This window comes from Rhincodon typus, chromosome 10 (genome assembly GCF_021869965.1).
Source record: "Rhincodon typus isolate 14 chromosome 10, sRhiTyp1.1, whole genome shotgun sequence".
In the NCBI taxonomy this organism is placed as follows: Eukaryota; Metazoa; Chordata; class Chondrichthyes; order Orectolobiformes; family Rhincodontidae; genus Rhincodon; species Rhincodon typus.
The window spans coordinates 57,282,317-57,303,348 of record NC_063341.1 but is presented as its reverse complement, the minus strand read 5'-3'; the positions used below and the strand labels follow the sequence as shown (position 1 = coordinate 57,303,348).

General features: G+C 38.5%; 1 protein-coding gene across 1 annotated transcript in view; it reads left to right on the top strand.

Moving 5' to 3' along the window:
• The window catches only part of ptprfa (protein tyrosine phosphatase receptor type Fa), a 490,838-nt gene that overhangs the window by 374,829 nt on the left and 94,977 nt on the right, over positions 1 to 21,032 (top strand). The window contains exon 22 of the mRNA XM_048601537.1: positions 9,892 to 9,989. Coding sequence (XP_048457494.1) covers positions 9,892 to 9,989 — 98 coding nt within the window. The remainder of the gene's footprint in view (positions 1 to 9,891; positions 9,990 to 21,032) is intronic.

The window sequence follows — 21,032 nt, the reverse complement described above, 5'->3', positions numbered from 1 at the left end:
CTTGAGGTACACCACTAGTAACTGAACTCCAGGATGAACATTTCCCATCAACCACCACCCTCTGTCTTCTTACAGCTAGTCAATTTCTGATCCAAACCGCTAAATCACCCTCAATCCCATGCCTCCGTATTTTCTGCAATAGCCTACCATGGGGAACCTTATCAAACGCTTTACTGAAATCCAAATACACCACATCAACCGCTTTACCTTCATCCACCTGTTTGGTCACCTTCTCAAAGAACTCAATAAGGTTTGTGAGGCACGACCTACCCTTCACAAAACCGTGTTGACTATCCCTAATCAAATTATTCCTTTCTAGATGATTGTAAATCCTATCTCTTATAATCCTTTCCAACACTTTACCGACAACCGAAGTAAGGCTCGCTGGTCTATAATTACCAGGGTTGTCTCTACTCCCCTTCTTGAACAAGGGGACAACATTTGCTTGTCTCCAGTCTTCTGGCACTATTCCTGAAGACAATGACGACATAAAGATCAAAGCCAAAGGCTCTGCAATCTCCTCTCTCGCTTCCCAGAGAATCCTTGGATAAATCCCATCCGGCCCAGGGGACTTATCTATTTTCACACCTTCCAGAATTGCTAACACCTCCTCCTTATGAACCTCAATCCCGTCTAGAGTAATAGACTGTATCTCAGTATTCTCCTCGACTACATTGTCTTTTTCCTGTGTGAATACTGACGAAAAATATTCATTTAGCACCTCTCCTATCTCTTCGGACTCCACGCACAACTTCCCACTACTGTCCTTGACCGGCCCCAATCTTACTGTAGTCATTCTTTTATTCCTGACATACCTATAGAAAGCTTTAGGGTTTTCCATGATCCTACCTGCTAAAGACTTCTCATGTCCCTCCTGGCTCTTCTTAGCTCTCTCTTTAGGTCCTTCCTGGCTAACTTGTAACTCTCAAGCGCCCTAACTGAGCCTTCACGCCTCATCTCTATATAAGCCTCCTTCTTCCTCTTGACAAGAGATTCAACTTCTTTAGTAAACCACGGTTCCCTCGCTCGACCACTTCCTCCCTGCCTGACAGGTACATACTTCTCAAGGACACGCAGTAGCTGTTCCTTGAACAAGCTCCACATTTCAATTGTGCCCAGCCCCTTCAGTTTCCTTCTCCATCCTATGCATCCTAAATCTTGCCTCATCGCCTCTTAATTGCCTTTCCCCCAGCTATAACTCTTGCCCTGCGGTATATACCGATCCCTTTCCATCGCTAAAGTAAACGTAACCGAATTGTGGTCACTATCACCAAAGTGCTCACCTACCTCCAAATCTAACACCTGGCTTGGTTCATTACCCAGTAGCAAATCCAATGTGGCCTCGCCTCTTGTTGGCCTATCTACATAAGTGAAGGAGTGGAAGGGTGGATTAGTAAGTTCGCGTACGATACGAAGGTGGATCGAGTTGTGAATAGTGCGGAGGGCTGTTCTAGGTTACAAAGGAAAATTGATAGGATGCAGAGCTGGGCTGAGAAGTGGCAGATGGAGTTTAACCCTGAAAAGTGTGAGGTGATTCAATTTGGAAGGACAAACTTGAAAGCAGAATACAGGGTTAACGGAAAGATTCTTGGCAGTGTGGAGGAGCAGAGGGATCTTGGGGTTCATGTCCACAGTTCTGTGAAAGCTGTCACCCAGGTGGATACAGTTGTTAAGAAGGCGTATGGTGCGTTAGCTTTCATTAATAGAGGGATTGAGTTCAAGAGCCAAGAAGTTATGCTCCAACTGTACAAAAGCCTGGTTCGGTCACATCTGGAGTATTGTGTCCAGTTCTGGTTGCCTCATTACAGGAAAGATGCGGAAGCGTTGGAAAAGGTAGAGAGGAGATTTACCAGGACGTTGCCTGGAATAGAGGGAAGATCTTATGAGGAAAGGTTGAGAGAGCTAGGGCTTTTCTCTTTAGAACGATGAAGGATGAAAGGTGATTTGATAGAGGTGTACAAAATGATCAGAGGTGTAGATAGAGTGGACAGCCAGAGACTTTTTCCTCGGGTGTTGGTCACTATTACGAGGGGGCATAGTTTTAAAGTGACTGGAGGTAGATATAGGGGCGACGTCAGAGGTAGGTTCTTTACTCAGAGAGTGGTTGGGGCATGGAATGCATTGCCGGAGAGGATAGTGGAGTTGGCCTTATTAGGGACATTTAAGCAGCTATTGGATAGGCATATGGATGATAGTATAAAGTAGGGGTGGAGGTTGGATAGACCTTAGGATTAGGGTAAAAGTTCGGCACAACATTGTGGGCCGAAGGGCCTGTACTATGCTGTACTGTTCTATGTGCTATGCTCTAATGCCACCAGGGATGCTCCAGGAAAAAAAACCCCATTAAGCCTCTCCCTATAGCTCAAACTGTCCAGTTCGGGCAACATCCTTGTAAACCTTTTCTGCACCCTCTCAAGTTTAACAACATCCTCCTTATAGAAGGGTGACTAGAATTGTACGCAGTATTTCAAAAGTGAGCTCACTGATGTTCTGCACAGGTGCAATCTGATATCCCAACTCCTATATGCAATGTTCTGATCAATGAAGGCAAGCATCCCAGATGCCTTCTTCGCCACCTTATCTACCTGCAACTCCACTTTCAAGGAACAATGCATCTGCACCCCTCGGTCTCTTTGTTCAGCAACACTCCCCAGGGCCCTACCATGAAGTGTATAACTCCTTTCCTGATTTGCCTTTACAAAATGCAGCACCTCCCATTCATCTAAATTCATCTCCGTCTGCCATGCCTCAGCCCATTGGCCCATCTGATCAAGATTCTGTTGTACTCTGAGATAAATTTCTTCACTGTCCACTACACCAATTTGGTGTCATCCACAAACTAACTAACCTTACCTCCTATATTCACATCCAAATCATTTATATAAATGACAAAAAGCAGTGGACCCAGCACTGGTCCTTGTGGCACACCACTGGTCATAGGCTTCCAGTCCAAAAAACAACCTTCCCCCACCACCCACTGTTTCCTACCTTCAAGCCAATTTTGTATCAAATTGGCTAGCTCCCATGTCATGTAATCTATCTTACCAACCAATCTATCATGCAAAACCTTGTTGAAAGATTTGCTGAAGTTCATATAGACAACGTCTACCTCTTTGCCTTCATCAATTGTGTTTGTCACCTCTTCAAAAAACTTCATAAAATTAGTGAGAAATAATTTCCCATACACAAAGCCTTGCTGACTATCCCAAATCAGTCCTTGACTTTCCAAATGTATTTAAATCCTGTCCCTCAGAATCCCCTCCAACAACTTATCCACAGTGACGTAAAGCTCACCAGTCTAGAGTTCCCTGGCTTTTCCTTACCACCTTTCTTAAATAATAGCACCACATTAGCCAATCTCCAGTCTTCCAGCATCTCGCCCATGGCTATCGACGATACAAATATCTCAGCAATCTCTTCCCTATCTTCCCACTAAGTTCTGGGAAACACCTGATCAGGTCCCAAGGATTTATCTACGTTTACGTGTTTTCAGACCTCCAGCACTTCCTCTTCTGTAGTATGGACACTTTTCAAGACATCACTGTTTATTTCCCCAAATTGCCTAGCTTTCATGTCCTTCTTCACAGCGAACACTGATGCAAAATATTTGTTTAATAACTCACCCATCTCCTATGGCTCCACACACTTAAACTGAATGTTACTAAAATTAACGTCGAGCTGAGATTTTGCACAACTCACACTTCTTCCCATCCAGACATTAAGTTGTCCTGCAGTTACTTTGGTTCAGTTCTTTCCAATGACATTTTGGAGACAAAGTGAGTAGTAAGGAGAAGAAAATCACATGGCAGAGAGGAAGATCCAGGGAGTGGGAGTGACTCAATAGCTCTACAAAGAGCTGGCACATAAATGATAGAGCAAATGACAGACTTTTGTACTGTGTCATGCTATGATTCCATGACAATGAGAGGAACCATTATAGCATATCATTATCATGGTCTTACCACTGTGTAGAGCAAATACCATGCTTTTTTCATGGAACAGGTTCAAAATATATTCAGTAGATAAAGGAGTACATCACTCCAAAATCGATATTTTCAAAATCCCATTTACTGTCCTGTCCTCTTCAGTAGAGGCATTCACTTCTCATATGTATTGGTTTATTTGTAACAAAAAAATTTGAACCAAGAAAGTGCTGGTTTTAAAATACTGGTAATTAAAAAGAATTTATAAGTCTGAACTACTGCCTAATTGGTAATCAGATTTAATGGTCTTGCAAATGAGGGAAATAACAGTGAAATTAGCATTGTGCAGTAAGATTAGCAAATAAGCAAGATACCGGTTAAAATTAGCATAATGCTATATAATTATTTTGTACAAATTAAAGTCAAAGTGTTACATCCTGGATCTTTCATTTTAACTCTGATGTTCCAATGTGAGCACCTGGTAAATAAATGATTTGATTGCCGCTGTTATCAAATGATGAATCTAAACATCACAACCATTTCAAAACAGAGTAGACATTTCTCATAGTGTATGAATCACGTGTTTCAACTTGTATGATTGATTGATCGATGGTAATAAAAGAGTTTTAAAAAGTTAGTTAATGCCCTGGATTTTACTAGGCTGTACATACTGAAGCAGTTCAACAGTGCAGAGATGCACTTGTGGAGGCTAGTGGAAAAACATCACTGCAGTCCTAAAAATACACAGCTCTATAAATGGGCTGAGCAGAAATTTGAAAAACACTTCCAAAAAGAATGAGATGAAATAAACCAGCTTAGTCTAATTTAAATACTGGTCTTTAAAATTCACATCCTAAACAAATAACTTAATAGTGCGTCAGGCTCGTGGATCAACGAAGGAACTATATGACCATGTATAACTCTAACTCGAAAACAGTATCTAGAGAAAAGGTGATGGTGAGGTATGCCCTGTATAAATTCAGCTTTCGTAATCTATTTCAGTGACTAACCTACAAAATGTTCACAGTAAACAATTATGTTGCGAGCTGGTAATTTTCCCAAAAACTGAGCTGTTTAGGATTGTCCAAGGATGCCAAACACACAAAAAACTGAAAGAACTGCAGATCCTGGAAATTCTCAGCAGGTCTGGCAGCATTTATGGAGGGAAATGAGAGTTAATGTTTCAGGTCCAGTGACCCTTCTTAAGAACACACATGCTTATTCAGCAAACCAGTGATGTTAATATAACCACAAGGGTATATGTGAGTTGGATTGTCCCGATTTGGCACTGTTCACAGCTCACTCCCAAACGCCACCCTACCATGTGAACAGCATGCTTGAATAGGTTTATAGAACTCAAAATAGCCATTGAAACTCAAAATAATTACTTGAAGCACTAATGATTTAACGTGAAATTGTGCATCGGATGGAATTTTTCTTACTAAAGCAAGACTTACTTAGTGCAATTGCATGAAATGAAGTTATTAAATTAGAAATGCAAGGCAGCATCTGGATTGTTAAGTTTTTTTTGTGTTGATGCTCTTTAAGCAACTATACTCAGGGGTTCAAATAAAGAGTCAAAGTCGAGTGTGACCAAGTACTGTAAGACATTAACTGAAATTTCAGTACTTCATGGATAATAATACAAAAATATGAAATATATGTTATTTTCCTTTGAATAAGTTAGTGCTTTATGTCAGTGGAAAATACTGAAAAGATAATATTTTTTGAATCTACAATGCTTGGTGTTTCAGTAATTACTATCCACGTGATGAAAATAATTGGTTGGAATAATTGCTGACTTTTAGAACAAAGAAGTCATGTTATTTGAAACTCCTGAGTATATAAGTGTTCCTTCACCTATTTAACGCTGAGATTGGTCTCTTTTCCACTGGTACAAACTAATTTGTTTTCTTCCCCTTTTTTTTTTAAAAACATGTTTCTGCCCCATTTTCTTCACAGGTCCAAGTGTCCCCAGTTGCCCAAACAACTCAAGTTAGTTTAATTGTCCTGTTTCTTTTCTGCATTTTTTTTTCTGTATATTTCCTCTTGCTCTGCCATGAAGGTCATTTTTGCTCAACGAACCTAATCTCAGTTCCAGTGTGACTAATTGAGCAGTGTCCCCTTTGGTTATCTACACAACCTCAATTTCTGTGGTGTACATGTGTACTCCAAAGTTATCATATTCATATTTTAAAAAGCAAACATTTATTATTTTCTTGAAACCTTTGAATCACAAAATGGGTTGTAAACATTTTGATAGGCACACTAGCAGAACAAAATCTCAAGTCCTCAAAGGACAGAAATGTTGAATTTCTAGTTTTGAAGGTCTTTCAGCAGTACATAGGAATTGAAGTGACACCTTTGAGTATTAAAAAAAGTGTTAATTTATTCTGCAAATTCAGTAGATTTATAGTCCTCAGCATTATAAAGGCCTTTTGCCATTTTCCATATGCTGCATTTCAAGAACCTAGAAAATAAATTTCAGCTTTATAAAACTGAATCTTTGCTCAGACATTCAGTTCTTAAGACAAATTGAAATAATTTTATTTTAGAAATTATTTAGAAATTTACAGTGGATTAATTTTCTTTTACAATCTCAAAATCATGTATTCTAATATTAAAAATATCACAGATAGGAAGAAAAAGGACAAAAATGTCAGTAAGGTTTTTACATCATTCTGTTTCTTATTAAACATAAAGTTGGAAAGCAAGGGCACTGCACATTTTGAATTGTAGTATTAAAAGCAGTTAGTCTTTCGAGTATGTCCATAATTTCTGTAGGCAAAGAGTTGAAATTGCGAAACACAAAGTTTAATGAAGTTGTGATTCGATCTTCACAGATTCTAATAAATACAGTAAATGTTGTGTAAAATGTTTGCAATGTTGGTGTTCGTTGGCTGAAGAATTGTGAAGTATGATCACTTGTCTACTTCAAATGTATATGTAGAAGGAAAAATCTAAACAGTGGGTTCTTGTGGTGTGGTGGCAGGGTCCCTACCTTTGAGCCAGGAGGCCCGGGTTCAACTCCTACCTGCTTCAGAGGTGTGTAATAACATTTCTGAACAGGTTGATCACAAAATATAAAAACAAAATCTAATCAGTTTGAATATCGCATCTGTCTCAGTGTAGGGTGCGGAATTTGGAATTTAGCTACATTTTCTGCCATCAGTATATTTCCTAATAAATGGCTGCTCAAGGTATTTGTTCAAGTGTATAACCAAGGATCTGGGATACTTGACATTCCTGCTAGATGCTGAGAAAATGAAGGCAATGCCAGAATATTGGTGCAGTGATGATATTCCGCCACCAGATGGTACCTGTTATTTATATTCAAACTTTGATTTTATTAATGTCACATTTGTAAACTGTCTTGTCATAGAATCACTTTAATTTCTTTTTCATTTACCTCAAAACTGTTTAATCATTGCACCATTATTTTGTTTTCCTTCAAATTCTCTCATTGCATGTCTAAGATCTAATAAATGATCTAATACAAGGCTCACATTAATAATATGGTATAAGTACCCATTGGGATTTGGACAACAGTTTTAACTAGATGGCCCACTTACCTCCCCCTCTCGTGCTTATTCAAGATCAAATTTCAGTTCAGTACCAATTACAATGTATCAGTATTGATACTGAGAATTTTATCCGCAATCACATACTACCAATTAATGGCAAAATATTAGAATATAAAATTATATTCTAAAGAAATATTTTTGTTATGTGAAGTCATAGCACTCCTAATACCTTTTATTAAAGGCTGTTGAATAAGTTGTCCAATGTTATGACTGATATTGCAACAGACTAATCATATGGAACGTAGGATAGACATCTAGATGTAGAACAATATAATTGTGCCAATTCTTTTTGAAGATCATGTTAATTAAGCAATTCAATCTGGGCATCTGAATAGGAACCAAAATTCCCAACCTTTGATCTTAACAGCAATAAAAATGCTCTGTTCCTGAGGAGTAGCTGAGAATTCCAGTAAAGATTTATTTATTTCATTTTGGTGGAAAGCTCATCAGACACGTGTTTGTATGCCTTTTCTAATGAATTGTCAACTATTTTAAAATGAAGAATTACTCAAATTTGAAGTAGTTTTAACCTGTGCATATATATGTGATCATTTGATGCCTGACTTGTGTATTGGCATCCGTCAGGCTATAACCATCAGCACTGCAAAATATTGTGTCATGTAGAAATGTTGGATCCAGACTTTGGTGTAGCACCAAGTGAAATCCCTTCATGCAAAGTGGAAAAGTCATATCTATTCTGGGAATAGAACTAGTGCATGAATTTGTGCTGATATCAGAATTCTGAGTCATGGATTACCAGGTCATTTTGAATGCTAAAATTGCATGTGACGCCACCCTTTTATTGAATGACAAATCAACAAAACAACTCAAAGAAATGCAGTGTAGCTTAAATCTGGCTTTACACTTAAATCACAGAAGTCTTAAGGCATAGAAGGAGGCCATTTGGTCCGTCATGCCCGCAATAGGTCTTCAAACGAGCATCACTACCAAGTGCCAATCTCTTGCTTCTTCCCATACATTTGCACATTATTTTTATTTAAGGATTAATGCTTGATGACTAATGAGTCTTCCTTACTGAGGTTTCACAATTTTATTTGAATCCTATGTGCAGATAGAATTGTTGACTCGGTAAGTTTGTGAGAACTGGAAAGACCCTGAGGATTTTTAGAGTTGTAATAAACAAACAAAACAAAAGGACTAAATTGCTGCCATACTTGATACTTAAAGAAAACTTACAGACCTGGAATTTTCAGCCAGTGATACAGCATGAATGCCCACAATTGGCTTCAAACTCACTGAGAGATTTTTGGTCTCTGACCAATGGTGCAACTCTGTAACCATGCATTTTGTTCTAGCATTCCATAACAGGGATTCTAAGCCTCTACTTGTAATGATAGCATAAAGCTGGTCAAATAGCCAGTTAGATTAATTAATTCCCAGATAGACAACCAAAAAATGAAAAATGTTAAAATCAAATCAATTTTAAACTTTATTACACAGAACAAAATAGAACTTGAGACATGCACATGTGATGAAGATAAAAACTGAAATATCATTGAAGGATTTTTTTAAAAGTTTCCAACATTCAAGTGGAGATATTCAACAATCCTCCACAAATATAAAGTTTTATTTTCAAGACGAGATCTGTTGTTCAGCAATGTTATGCTGGGAAGACTGTCAAACTGAAGAATTATTCTGAGCTGCTGCATATTCTTACCTTCTTCCCAAGCACCAGCAAAAACAATAGGATTGTATTGAATTTAATGTTTTCCATTGTAAATAAGTATAAATTTAATTTTAATAAAGAATGCTATGTAAAAGCTAAACAGAATGTGAGCTTTTTAGATGTAGTATTAATTCTAGTGTGCCTATTAATTGCAATAATGATGGAAGAATATGAATGCATGAAGCAGAAAAAAATATACTTTTTTCTCCCTCAGTGATTTGAGTGACATATTTTTGGGGTATTTTTGCAAAATTGATTATTCTGTTTTCATCTTAAAACAGAAACATGACTGGATTTGATTAACACCTTGGTCTGTGTAGATGAGAAAAAGGGACTGCTGCAATTTTAACAGCCTTTACTATGTTTCTCATTCAAATCTGCCTTTGTCATCACTTTTCTGTATGTAACCGCATATGGGCCGCTTAGAAATTGTGTGCTGTGTGATCAGTGACTGTTGCATCTGAGCATGTTCAGTAGAGAACAGTTTCAACCATACAGTTATATAAAAAAAAACCACAAATATTGGCGCATGTTATATTGTAATTCCAGTGTTTTTTGGTAATATCACACATAACCTTTTTACATGCATAATGCACATGTGCTTTTAACACTTATTTCATTTTATTTATGTTTTCAAAAAAGTTGTCATGTTCTGTATTTATATGTCTCACTGACTTTGTGGCTCTTATTTGGTTAGGCATGAGGGACCATCCACCAATCCCCATTACTGATCTTGCTGACAACATTGAAAGATTGAAAGCCAATGATAATTTGAAATTCTCACAGGAGTATGAGGTAGGTTGAGATTCAAAATAATGATACTGCATTCTCAATGTCATACTACTTTTTCTGAGTTGAACATATTTGTGTCCTTTAAAGTACTAGAAATTAACATGTAATACAAGAATGAAAAGTTTATTTCTTTGCACCTGTTGTCTATTTCAAGAGTACCGAAGTCAGATGCACTGCAGAATTTCTTCTAATTATTTTGACACTATGCTTCAAACTCCATTTGTAAGAAAATAAATCCCAGCAACCATTAGAAATCTAAAATAGTATATCTGTGCAACTCAACATAATAAATCCTATAGATGTGCTCCTTATTTTCTCCATTGAGAAGTTTTCATTTACATGGACTTTTGTTTGAGTCATGTTAATGCAATAGTTCCATTAACATAAGTACAGGGTACCTAATTTCTTTGTAACAATTTCATGAAATATAAATTAGTGGCAGTACAATTTGAATTGTTTCATGTTAGAACTTGCTACTGATTTGAAATGGAACAACTTGTCTGTAGAACTGAGTGGTGATTAATTAAAAAAACAAAATATTGTGGACACTCAAAAATCTAAAATAAAAACAAAAAATGCTAGAAATACTCAGCAGGTCAGGTACTATCTATGGAGAGAAACAGAGTTAATGTTTCTGAACTGTTTTGATGAAGTCATTAACCTGAAATATTAACTCTAATGCTGTCCATTGATGCTGCCTGACCGATTGAGCATTTCCAGTGTTTTTGTTTTTATTTTATAATTTAATTAAAATTGTCTGAAGCTCCCAATGCAAAGAGAAAAAGAAGACTGAATAGAATTGTTTCAAGATGCTAAGACAAGTAAACCCAGGGATCTGTTGTTATTTGTAGATTAGAAGTTGTATGTAGCATTTACAAGTTTAATACCTTTCTGTTTGTATTTGCAGTGCAATTTGTTTGTAACAGTTCTAATTATGAACAATTAATATTTCTTCATTCAATAGGATTTAATAATTGATTTACTGTCATAATTTTCAAGGAGAGAATAATTAAGTGTAGAATTACTTAATATCAATTACAAATTAGTTGTTGAGTTTTTTGCCATCAATTCTGTGAACTCTGCACCATGCTACATGAGGTAAATGATTGCATTCTATTGAAAGAATAGGTACTTAGTTTTAATTTCACAGGCCTCATACTGAGCCAAAGAATGGTTAAAAGCTTGACCAAAGAAATTTATTTTCAGGAATGTCTTACAGATAGGAAGAGAAGTGGAGAGCTTAAGAAAAGAAGTTCTAATGTTTTGGACCTATACACCACTCATTGGTGAGGCAAAGTGAATTTGGAGTTTGTTAGAGGTGGTAGTTGGAAGAAGACCAAGTTCTTGCAGTGTTGTAAGCCTGGAAAGGATTATAGACATAGGAATAAGCAAGATTATGGAGGGTTTTGAACACAAGGATGAGTATTTTAAACCTGAGGCATTGGTTAACCAATGAAATAAGTAATTCAAATCTACACATCAACATATGCACAATCTACTGCATCATTTTGCCAACACTTCCACCTAAATTAAGGAATATTAAGTGAGACAAATGGAATAAATTTCGAGTACCCACTTGGGTAAAAACCTCAAAATGTGATTAAATAAATATTTCTTTCCTAATATGATTTGAGTCATGAGAAGCAAGAGACAGAATATACTATTGAGCATTTAATGAAGAATTGACACAGAGTGGAAAAAGCATCTAACAAAAATGCTTAGTTTTCTTTAATTATCTTGGTTTATAGAATTATATGCCAAATCATATGTGTAAAATTCAAATTTTAATCCAAGACACTTCACAAAGGCATTAAAAACAAAATTGGTGCTAATACAAAGAAGGAAAAAAATGTTAGATGAAAGTTGTGGACTTTGAAGCAAGATGGAGAGGCTAAGGAGAGAATTCCCAATGCAGCTAGATATCTGAAGGCTGCCAGTGGTGAAGTTACAGATAGGGTGCACAAGAGGCCATATTCAGAGGAATTGAAAGCAGTTCATTTATAGGGTTGGTAGAGGTCACAGAAAAAAAGGAGGAGCAAGACCACGTCAGGTTTTCAGCACAAGCTTGAGAATTTTTAAGCATCTGGGGAACGAGACCAAATGTATATCAGTATATGGGCATGGATGATGAACAGGATTTGGTACAGAATAGGTCATGGCAACAGTTTTGAATGAGCTAGTGTTTACAAAGTGTGAAACCACAAAGACAGTATTAGACTATATAGATGAAGTACTCTGTTTCTGTTTGCACAGATGCGGCCAGATCTGTTGAGTATTTTCAATATTTTCTGTTTTTATTTAAGCCTACCAGTATTAGCAGTAGATTTCACACCTGAAGATGATGAATGACAAGCTTCAATAATAAATGAGCTGAGAAAGCTGCAAAATGAAGCCTTGTTACAACGGTGGAAATAGGCTGTTTTGATGTTTGAAGTATGGGGTCAGATGTTCAGCTCAGGACCAAATAGTCTGTCTTTGAATAATTTGTCTCAAACAAAATCATTGACCGGAGAGATATATGGAAATAATAGCAATCTAAAGAGGCAGCTGATTGAAGAGCTTGGCGGAAATCATGACTTAGCCAATATTTGTGTTATCCAATCAACTTCTCAGCACAAGAGACTGTGGAAGGATAGAGAGAGTTAATGAATAGGTAGAGGTGAACAAGAGTAGTTGATAGTTTTGCTAAGCTTTTAAATGAAGATGACGTAAGACGATGGATAGAATCATGGGCATTGGCACGTGAACAGAAGACATTGCTACAGAGGTTCTGTTTAAGAATAGAAGTTAGTGAAGTCAATTTCACTGAGCTGACAATGGAGGAGAATTGTTAAGAGAAGCATGTTGTGTTGACCATGAAAAGACTCATGAGCGGTAAAGGCTTAAAGGTGTACCATAGTCACAGTTATGTAGCATATCATTTGTGACCTTTATTCAGATTGTTTCTGTGCTATGGCAGGGACAGGAACTTCCATGCTGCTTGTTGAATGAAATCTTTTATATCTATATGAGTAGGTAAAAAGAATCTAGTTTTATGTCCCTTCCATTAAAATTCCTCCAATAATTCAAGATTCACTACACTCAAATGTCAGCCTAGATTTTGTGCTTATATTTTTAGTATAGGCCTTGAGCCAGAAACCTTCTGACTCGGAGATAAAGATGTAATGACAGAGCCAAGATTGATACCTGAATGCCTTATATCTCTGGAATGCAGCAGCACAATCATTACTTCATCAGCGGTAGCATTATCTTTTGCATGGAAGGGAAAGCCTAAACATTTCAAAGCCATCTCACAAGTTCATGTGTTTACCACTGTTTAGAAAGGAAAACAAACCGAAAGTGCTGTAGCTGCATCTGTGGTGGTAGCAAATAAGTCAGCATTTGATTGCAGATTTGATTAGAACAGGAATATGTCATGAACTGCACTTAAAATAGACAATGGAAAGACAGGTCAAGGTGAAAAAGAACCACGTTCAGGAGAGAAAAGAGGAATGATGCGCAGTTCTTGAATAAAAATAAGAGATGATTAAATAGCAAGGGTAATATTAGCATGAAACAATAAAGTTGCAGTTAGAGTAAACAAAGAACTAAAATACATAGATCTATATGAATAGTCAAAAGGAAAGGGGATGACAGATGAAAAAACTGGCTAAGCAGACCAGACTCCAGTGGACCAGGAACCAACAGGTAGAGAAAAAAGCAGACGAACAGATTAACACTTCAATTCTCCACCCCACAGTGATGTCTCTGTCTTTGGCCTTCTCTTACTGTTCATCACAAGCTAAATTTGCAACTCGGTACCTTTCTGATACAAACTCTGCAAACACCTTTTAGATCATAGACCAAGATATAGGAGCAAAAGTAGGCCATTCGACCCATCAAGTCTGCTCAGCCATTTGATCGTGGATGATATGTTTTTCAACCCCATTCTCGTGCCTTCTCTCGTAACGCTTGATTCCCTTACTAATTATGAATCGTCTATTCCTTAAATACATGCAATTAGTTGGCCTCCACAGCCTTCTGCGGCAATGAATTCCACGGATTCATCTCCTCTGGCTGGTGAAATTCCTTCTCATCTCAGTTCTAAAACGTCATCCCTTCACCCTGAGGTTGTGTGGCCTAGGGTCTAGTCTCTCCTACTAGTAGAAATGTTCTTCACGTCCACTCTATCCATGCCTCTCATCATTCTGTAAGTTTCAATGAGATCTTCCTCATCTTTATGAATTTCATCAATTATGGACCCAGAAGGAACCACATGAATTGTGTCTCTGTGGGTTTCCTCCGGGTGCTTCATTCCCCACCCACCACCACCATCACCACACCAGTCTACAGATGTGCAGGTTAGGCGGATTGGCCATGCTAAATTGCCCGTAATGTCCAGGGATGTGCAGGCTAGGGGGATTAGCCATAGAAAAATCAGGGTTACAGAGATAAGGCAGGGTTTATATTCTGGGTGGGATGCTGCTTGGAGGGGCGGTGTGGGCTCAATGGGCCAAATAGCCTGCTTCCACAATGTAGGGATTCTATGAATCTATTATTTCTACTCTGGACCCCCTCCAAGGCCAGCTCATCTTTTCTTGGATACAGAGCTCAAAAACTGCTCACAATATTCCAAATGCAGTCTGGCCAAAGTCTCATATAGCTTTAGCAATACATCTCTGCTCTAGTATTCTAGCCCTCTCGAAATGAAAGCTAACAGTGCCCCTCCTGATTTGTGCCTTGTAGATGGTGGACAGGCTCTGGGGAGTCAAGATGTGAATTGCGGGCCCAAAGTATTCCTAGCCTCTGACCTGCTCTTGCAGCCACTGTGGTGAGACTAGTTGAGTTTCTGGCCAGTGGTAATCCCAAGAATGTTGATAGTGGGGGATTCAGTGATGGGTAATACCATTGAATATCAAGGAGTGATGATGAGATTGTCTATTATTAGAAATGGTCATTGCCTGGCATTTGTATGGCGTAAATATTACTTGCCATTTGTCACTGCAAGCATGGATTTTGTCTAGATCTTGTTGCATTTGAATAAGACTGCTTCAGTAAGTGAGGAATCACAAATAGTGCTGAACATTATGCGATCATCAGTGAACATCCCCACTTCTGATCTTATGTTGGAGGGAAGGTCATAGATGAAGCAGCTGAAGATGTTTGGGCTGAGGATACTACCCTGAGGAAATCCTGCAGAGATCATAGAATCATCATCATAGAATCCCTACAGTGTAGAAACAGGCCCTTCTTCCCAACATGTCCACACCGATCCACAGAGCATCCCACCTCGACCCATGCCCCTATAATCCACCTAATCTACACATCCCTGAACACAACGGGCAACTTAGCATGGCTAAGCCAGAGCACCCAGTGGAAACCCATGTAGACACGGGGAGAATGTGCAAAATCCACACAGACCGTCGCCTGAGGGTGGAATCGAACCCGGGTCCCTGGCGCTGTGAGGCAGCAGTACTAACCACTGAGCCACTGAGCCACTGTGCTGCCTCCTTAGAGCTGCAATGACTGATCTCCAGCAACCACAACCATCTTCCTATGTGCTAGGTATGACTTTAACCAGCAGAGAGTTTGCCCCCAATACCCACTGATTAGAGTTTTACGAGGGCTTCTTGATGCAACACTCAGTCGAATGAAGCCTTGCTATCTCACCTCAATGTGCTAGACAACTTACAAGAATTGCTGTTCAAATGATAACAAAGGATCTGTTTTGGTCTCAGGCTACTAGAGTCTTTAGCAATTAAGTTTGCATAACTTCTGTGACAGCACCAATGAGTATACTAAGTAGACCTACTCAGGATCAGGGTGTCAACAAGTTTGGAATGTGGAATTGTGAAGGATGGAATGACAACAGCACAGAGACTTGTAATGAACAAAGATGCCGTGTGGTTGGGAGTGATATATTTGCATGAATAGAAGATTGACCAACCAATAGGACACAGAATCGGGATAATTGAGCTATGTTTAGTGCTGATGCATAGAACACTGTGGAGCCTCAACTATTTATGATTTACATATTGAAGTGGATGAATTGTAGCCAAATTTGATACAAAGAATAGGTAGGAGAGCAAGCTATGGGATACAAAATGTCTGCAAAAGAATACAAATAGATTAAGTGAGTCAGCCAAAGTTGGCAGAATATGGGAACATGTGAATTTGCTCATTTTGGTGGAAAAAAAAGTAGGATATTATTTGATTATAATAGGTGAAGAGAGACTGCAGAATTGTACAGTATACTGAGACCTACATCCCAGAGTATGAAAGAGGTGGCTGTAGAGGTAATGGATACTTGGTGATCATCTTCCAAAATTCAATAGATTCTAGAATAATTCCTGCAGATTGGAAATTAGAAAAAGTAACTCCACCATTCAAGAAAGGTGGGAGAGAGAAAGCTGGGAACTATTTATGTGTTAGCTTGACATCAATAGTAGAGAAATAGCTAGAAACCAAATTAGACACTTAGAAAATAATGATAGGATCGGGCACATCAACATTGATTTATAAAAAGGACATCATGTTTTGACAAGCCTGTTAAAAGAATTTTGGAGCTATCAAGAATAGAGTTGATAAGGGGAACAAGTGTATGTGTTACATTTCAAATTCCAGAAGGCTGTCAATAAAGTCCTGTAGAGGAGGTGGTTAAGCAAAATTAAAACACATAGATTAGGAATCAGTTAACAGACAGGATAGAAATAAAATGGTCATTCTTAATCAGCAGGTTGTGACAAATGAGATAGCACAGGGCCTCAGCAATTCACAATCTACATCAATGATTTAGATGGAAGGTTCAAATGTAATATTTCCAAGTTTGCTGATGACCCAAAACTGGGCAGGAATATGAGTTGTGAGGAGAGTACAAAGGGGCTTCAAGAGGATTTGGATGGGCTAAGTGAATGGACGAGAAGACAATGAATGGAATATTGTCACAACACGGGGACAGACTGCCGAACCAACACAGATTTTCTATCTCTGTAATCATAACACAGTAAAATTAAAACCTTCAAAGAGCCTCGACATTGCCCCAATAATTCCTAACCAGACTTTTGAATAAACAATCCCAGGCTCAAGTTATCAATCCAGACACCAAACAAAAGATTTATCAATTTATTGAAAAACAATGACTTTATTAGAGCAAAATAATATTACAAATCCAATTGGTCTATGCTATAAACCTGAAAATCTTTGTTTTAAGCCCCTTCTGGTCTCGGCCCGAAACGTCAGCCTTCCTGCTCCGCTGATGCTGCTTGGCCTGCTGTGTTCATCCAACTCTACACCTTGTTATCTCAGATTCTCCAGCATCTGCAGTTCCTACTATCTCTGGCCAGATTATTTATTGTTTATCTATTGTTTTCATGATGTGTTATTCCACAGGCATAGATGTTAGTTTCTTTGTCGATTTTCTGAAGGTGTTGATCAGGGTCACCTTTTCTAGCCAGATTCCTTCTCTAAAGAAACACAGTTGAAAAACCAATTCAAACTCTGAGCACTCTCCGACAGACTGATCACCTCTTCCATGAGGTCCCAGTTGCAGTTCAACATTTACCATCTGTTTGAGCATAAGGTCTTTTCTAGACTTGTTGGAACCAATTCACAGGTAGTGACCTCGTTAATAACCAAGTTCTGCTATCTGTTTAAACATAATGTTCATCCCTGCAAAACTGTTTGATCAGAACCAACCTGCAGTTAACTTCCAGGCTTAGCCTCATGACTAAACAAAAACTTGTTTGATCTGTTTTCCTTTAATACAAGCTGCTACCCATAGTCCGAATGTCATCTGTGACTCACAGTTACAAGTTCACAGCTCCAAAGCAAAACTGATGAAAGAATAGAATTAAAATAATAAAAATTCAGCGAGGGCTGTAAAAATGTAATGTAGAAAAACTGTGAGGTTGTCAAATTTTTTAAGAAAAACAATTCAAGATTGCCAAGTGTTTGGAGTCCTGTTCACAACCTGTTAACATGCAGGTACAGTAAGTAGGTAGAAAGAGAAGTGGTATTTGGCCTTTATTGCAAAACAATTTGGTAACAGGCGTAAAAAAGTCTTGCTGAAATTGCATTGAGCCTGAGTGAGGCCACACTTGGTTTCCTTATCTTGCCAGAGAAGGACTGCATTGGAGATTCCCAACCTGGTCCCTGGGACAGTGGGATTTTCCTGTGAGGAAATATTGAGGAGCATATTCTCTAGAGTTTAGAAGAATAAGTGACCTGATTGAAACATGTAAAATTATTACTGGTTAGATGCAGAAATGAATAGTTTTGAAATAAGAGGTAGGTCATTTAGGAATGAGATGAGGAGGAATTTTTTTTCACTCAATGGGGTGCATTTTTGGAATTCTCTACACTGGAGTATATTTAAGATAGAGATCAATTGGTTTCTAGAAATTAAATGTATCAAAGCAATAGGGGATCTTGTAGGAAAATGATGACGAAGTAGATCAGCTATGATCTATTTAAATGACAGAGAAGACTCCAGGCATGCACAATTCTTAAGCGCTACTGATTGGATATGGTCGGTCTTTGCTGTATGCAGTGTTTTCACCTGTTCATTTCTGTGAAGTGGAGTGAATTAAATTAGCTGAAGGCTTCCATCTGTGATGCTGGAGATCTCAAGACGAGCCTGAATTTGAACATCCTCAGCATTTTTGGCTTAAGATGGTTGCACAGGCATCAATCTAGACTGATGCACTAATGTGCTGGCCTTAATCATTTGGCATCTTTTTTTAGTTCTTCTCTTGCTGCTCCTTGTATGCTGTCCTACACTCTTCATTGAACCAGGCCACTTAATAACCAGTCACAAACTGTCTATATAACGCATCCCAGGGTGACGAAACAAATTAATTTTTTTTAGTTCCTTAGTTTAATCACTTAACCTTTGCTCAAGAACTTCCCATAGCAACATATTTAAATATTTCTATTATTTCCTGTTAGTGGATTCTCTGTCTCTCTCAATGCAAGTAACAAACCAGGGTGAATTGAAGAAATATTGCAGTTTATTGTGACATCCAGCACCCAAGAACAATTGTGTACCTGTCATTTCTAGTATAAGAGCATTGCGGATGTTTTTGTATTGATACATGTTTGATGGTTGACTTTACTTGACATTCATTTAATTTTCTTTCCTTGCTGTCAGATTTTCAAGTTATCTGTCAGTCTGTTTAGCTCTAAATTTAACTATTAGAAGCCAACTGAGAGATACACTTAGTCTGATGAGACTTCGGTTATCACTCCATTTGATGTCAAAAAACAGCTGAAGACACACTACTACAAAGGCTGCGGGCTATAACCTGGCAATAGGACTGAAGATTTATATTCTAGAGTTAGCTGCACCCCAAACTAATCTGTTCTAGTACAGTTAAGTGACCGGCTTCTACCCAACAATGTGGACAATTGCCCAGATATATTCTGCCAATAAAAGGAAGGATAAATCAAACCTGGCCAATTATTGTTTCATAATTAGACCCTTGAACATCAGCAATATGAAGGATCATCTTCAGTGCAATGGAGAAAAAAGTTGAACTCCAGAGGTGAGGTGAGATGGGAATTACTGCACTTGACATCAAAGCAGCGATTGACTGAGTCTGTCTTCAAAGAACCCTAAGAAAACCGAGTCAGTGGCAATCATGTGGAAAGATGGGATTGCAGTTGTCGCAGATCAATCATCTTAATCCCAGGATATCACTGCAGGAGTTCCTCATGGTAGGATCCAAAACCCAACTGCCTTCAGCTTTTTCATCAATGACCTTCCCTCCATCTTTGGATCGGAAGTGGAAATTGTACAGATCTCTGCACCAATCATGACTTCTCAGCTACTGAAACGGTCTTTGCTCATATATAATAAGACCTGGACAGCATCCAGGTTTGACCTGAAAAGTGGCCAGCAACATTAGTGTCACACAATGCCAGGCAATGTCCTTCTCCAATAAGAGAGAATCTAACAATCGCCTCTTGACATACAATGTTATTACCATTGCTGAATACCAACTACCAAGACTGTAATGGTTACCAATGATTAAACACTGAACTGAACCAGCCATATAAATCCTGTGGCTGTAAGAGCAGGTTAGAAGCAAGTAACTCATCTTCTGTCTTTCCAAAGTCTGTCCACCATGTGTAAGGTGCATGTCAGGAATATGATGGAATATTAAGGAATTTATCGCCAGTACCCCTGGATGAGTAACAACAACAACAACATCCAGGACAAAACAGCCCCTTTGATTCATGTCCCAACCACCAACTTAAATATTCATTCTCTTCACCAACAATGTGAATCACTTTTAAGATTGACTGCAGCAATGCAGGGCTCCCTCGACAGCACCTTCCAAACTGCAACCTCCACCACAAAGAAGGACAAAGGCAGCAGATGTATAGGATTGCCATCACCTGTAGGTTCCTCACCAAGCTACATACCGTCTTGACTTGGAATTAATCCTGGAAATCCCTTTCTAAACAGCACTGTTGGTATACCTATTCCTCACCCCATTGTAAAGACCTTTTTATTTTTTTTCTTCTGTAGACTAAAAATTGGGGGAAAAATACTGTTTTAAATTTGGAAACTGTGGAAGAAGATGATATAGTTTTAAAATAAAACAATTTACTGGAAGTCATTGAGTTACTTTATTCAAGCAGTGGGAGAGAATGCTAAACACATCGCCTCCATGGGTGTGTGCTCAGGGTAGTTTTACCCAGAGACAGACTTTTGTGTGTGTGTGTGTGTGTGTGTGGTGAGGAGTACGTAGCATAGTAACAACTTCTTGATGGTTGCCTTGGACAATACAGCAGAAACACCCAGCCTGCGCCGGAGAAAGCACCTAAATCTCTCTTGTGTGGAGAAGTAATGGAGAATCTTCTGGTAGCCATTCGCGAACACCATTTTCCCGTAAACAGCTCCCTCTGAAACCAGAGATAGTGGGAACTGCCAATGCTGGAGAATTTGAGATAACAAGATGTAGAGCTGGATGAACACAGCAGGCCAAGAGGGTCCAGACCCGAAACGTCAGCTCTCCTGCTCCTCTGATGCTGCTTGGCCTGCTGTGTTCATCCAGCTCTACA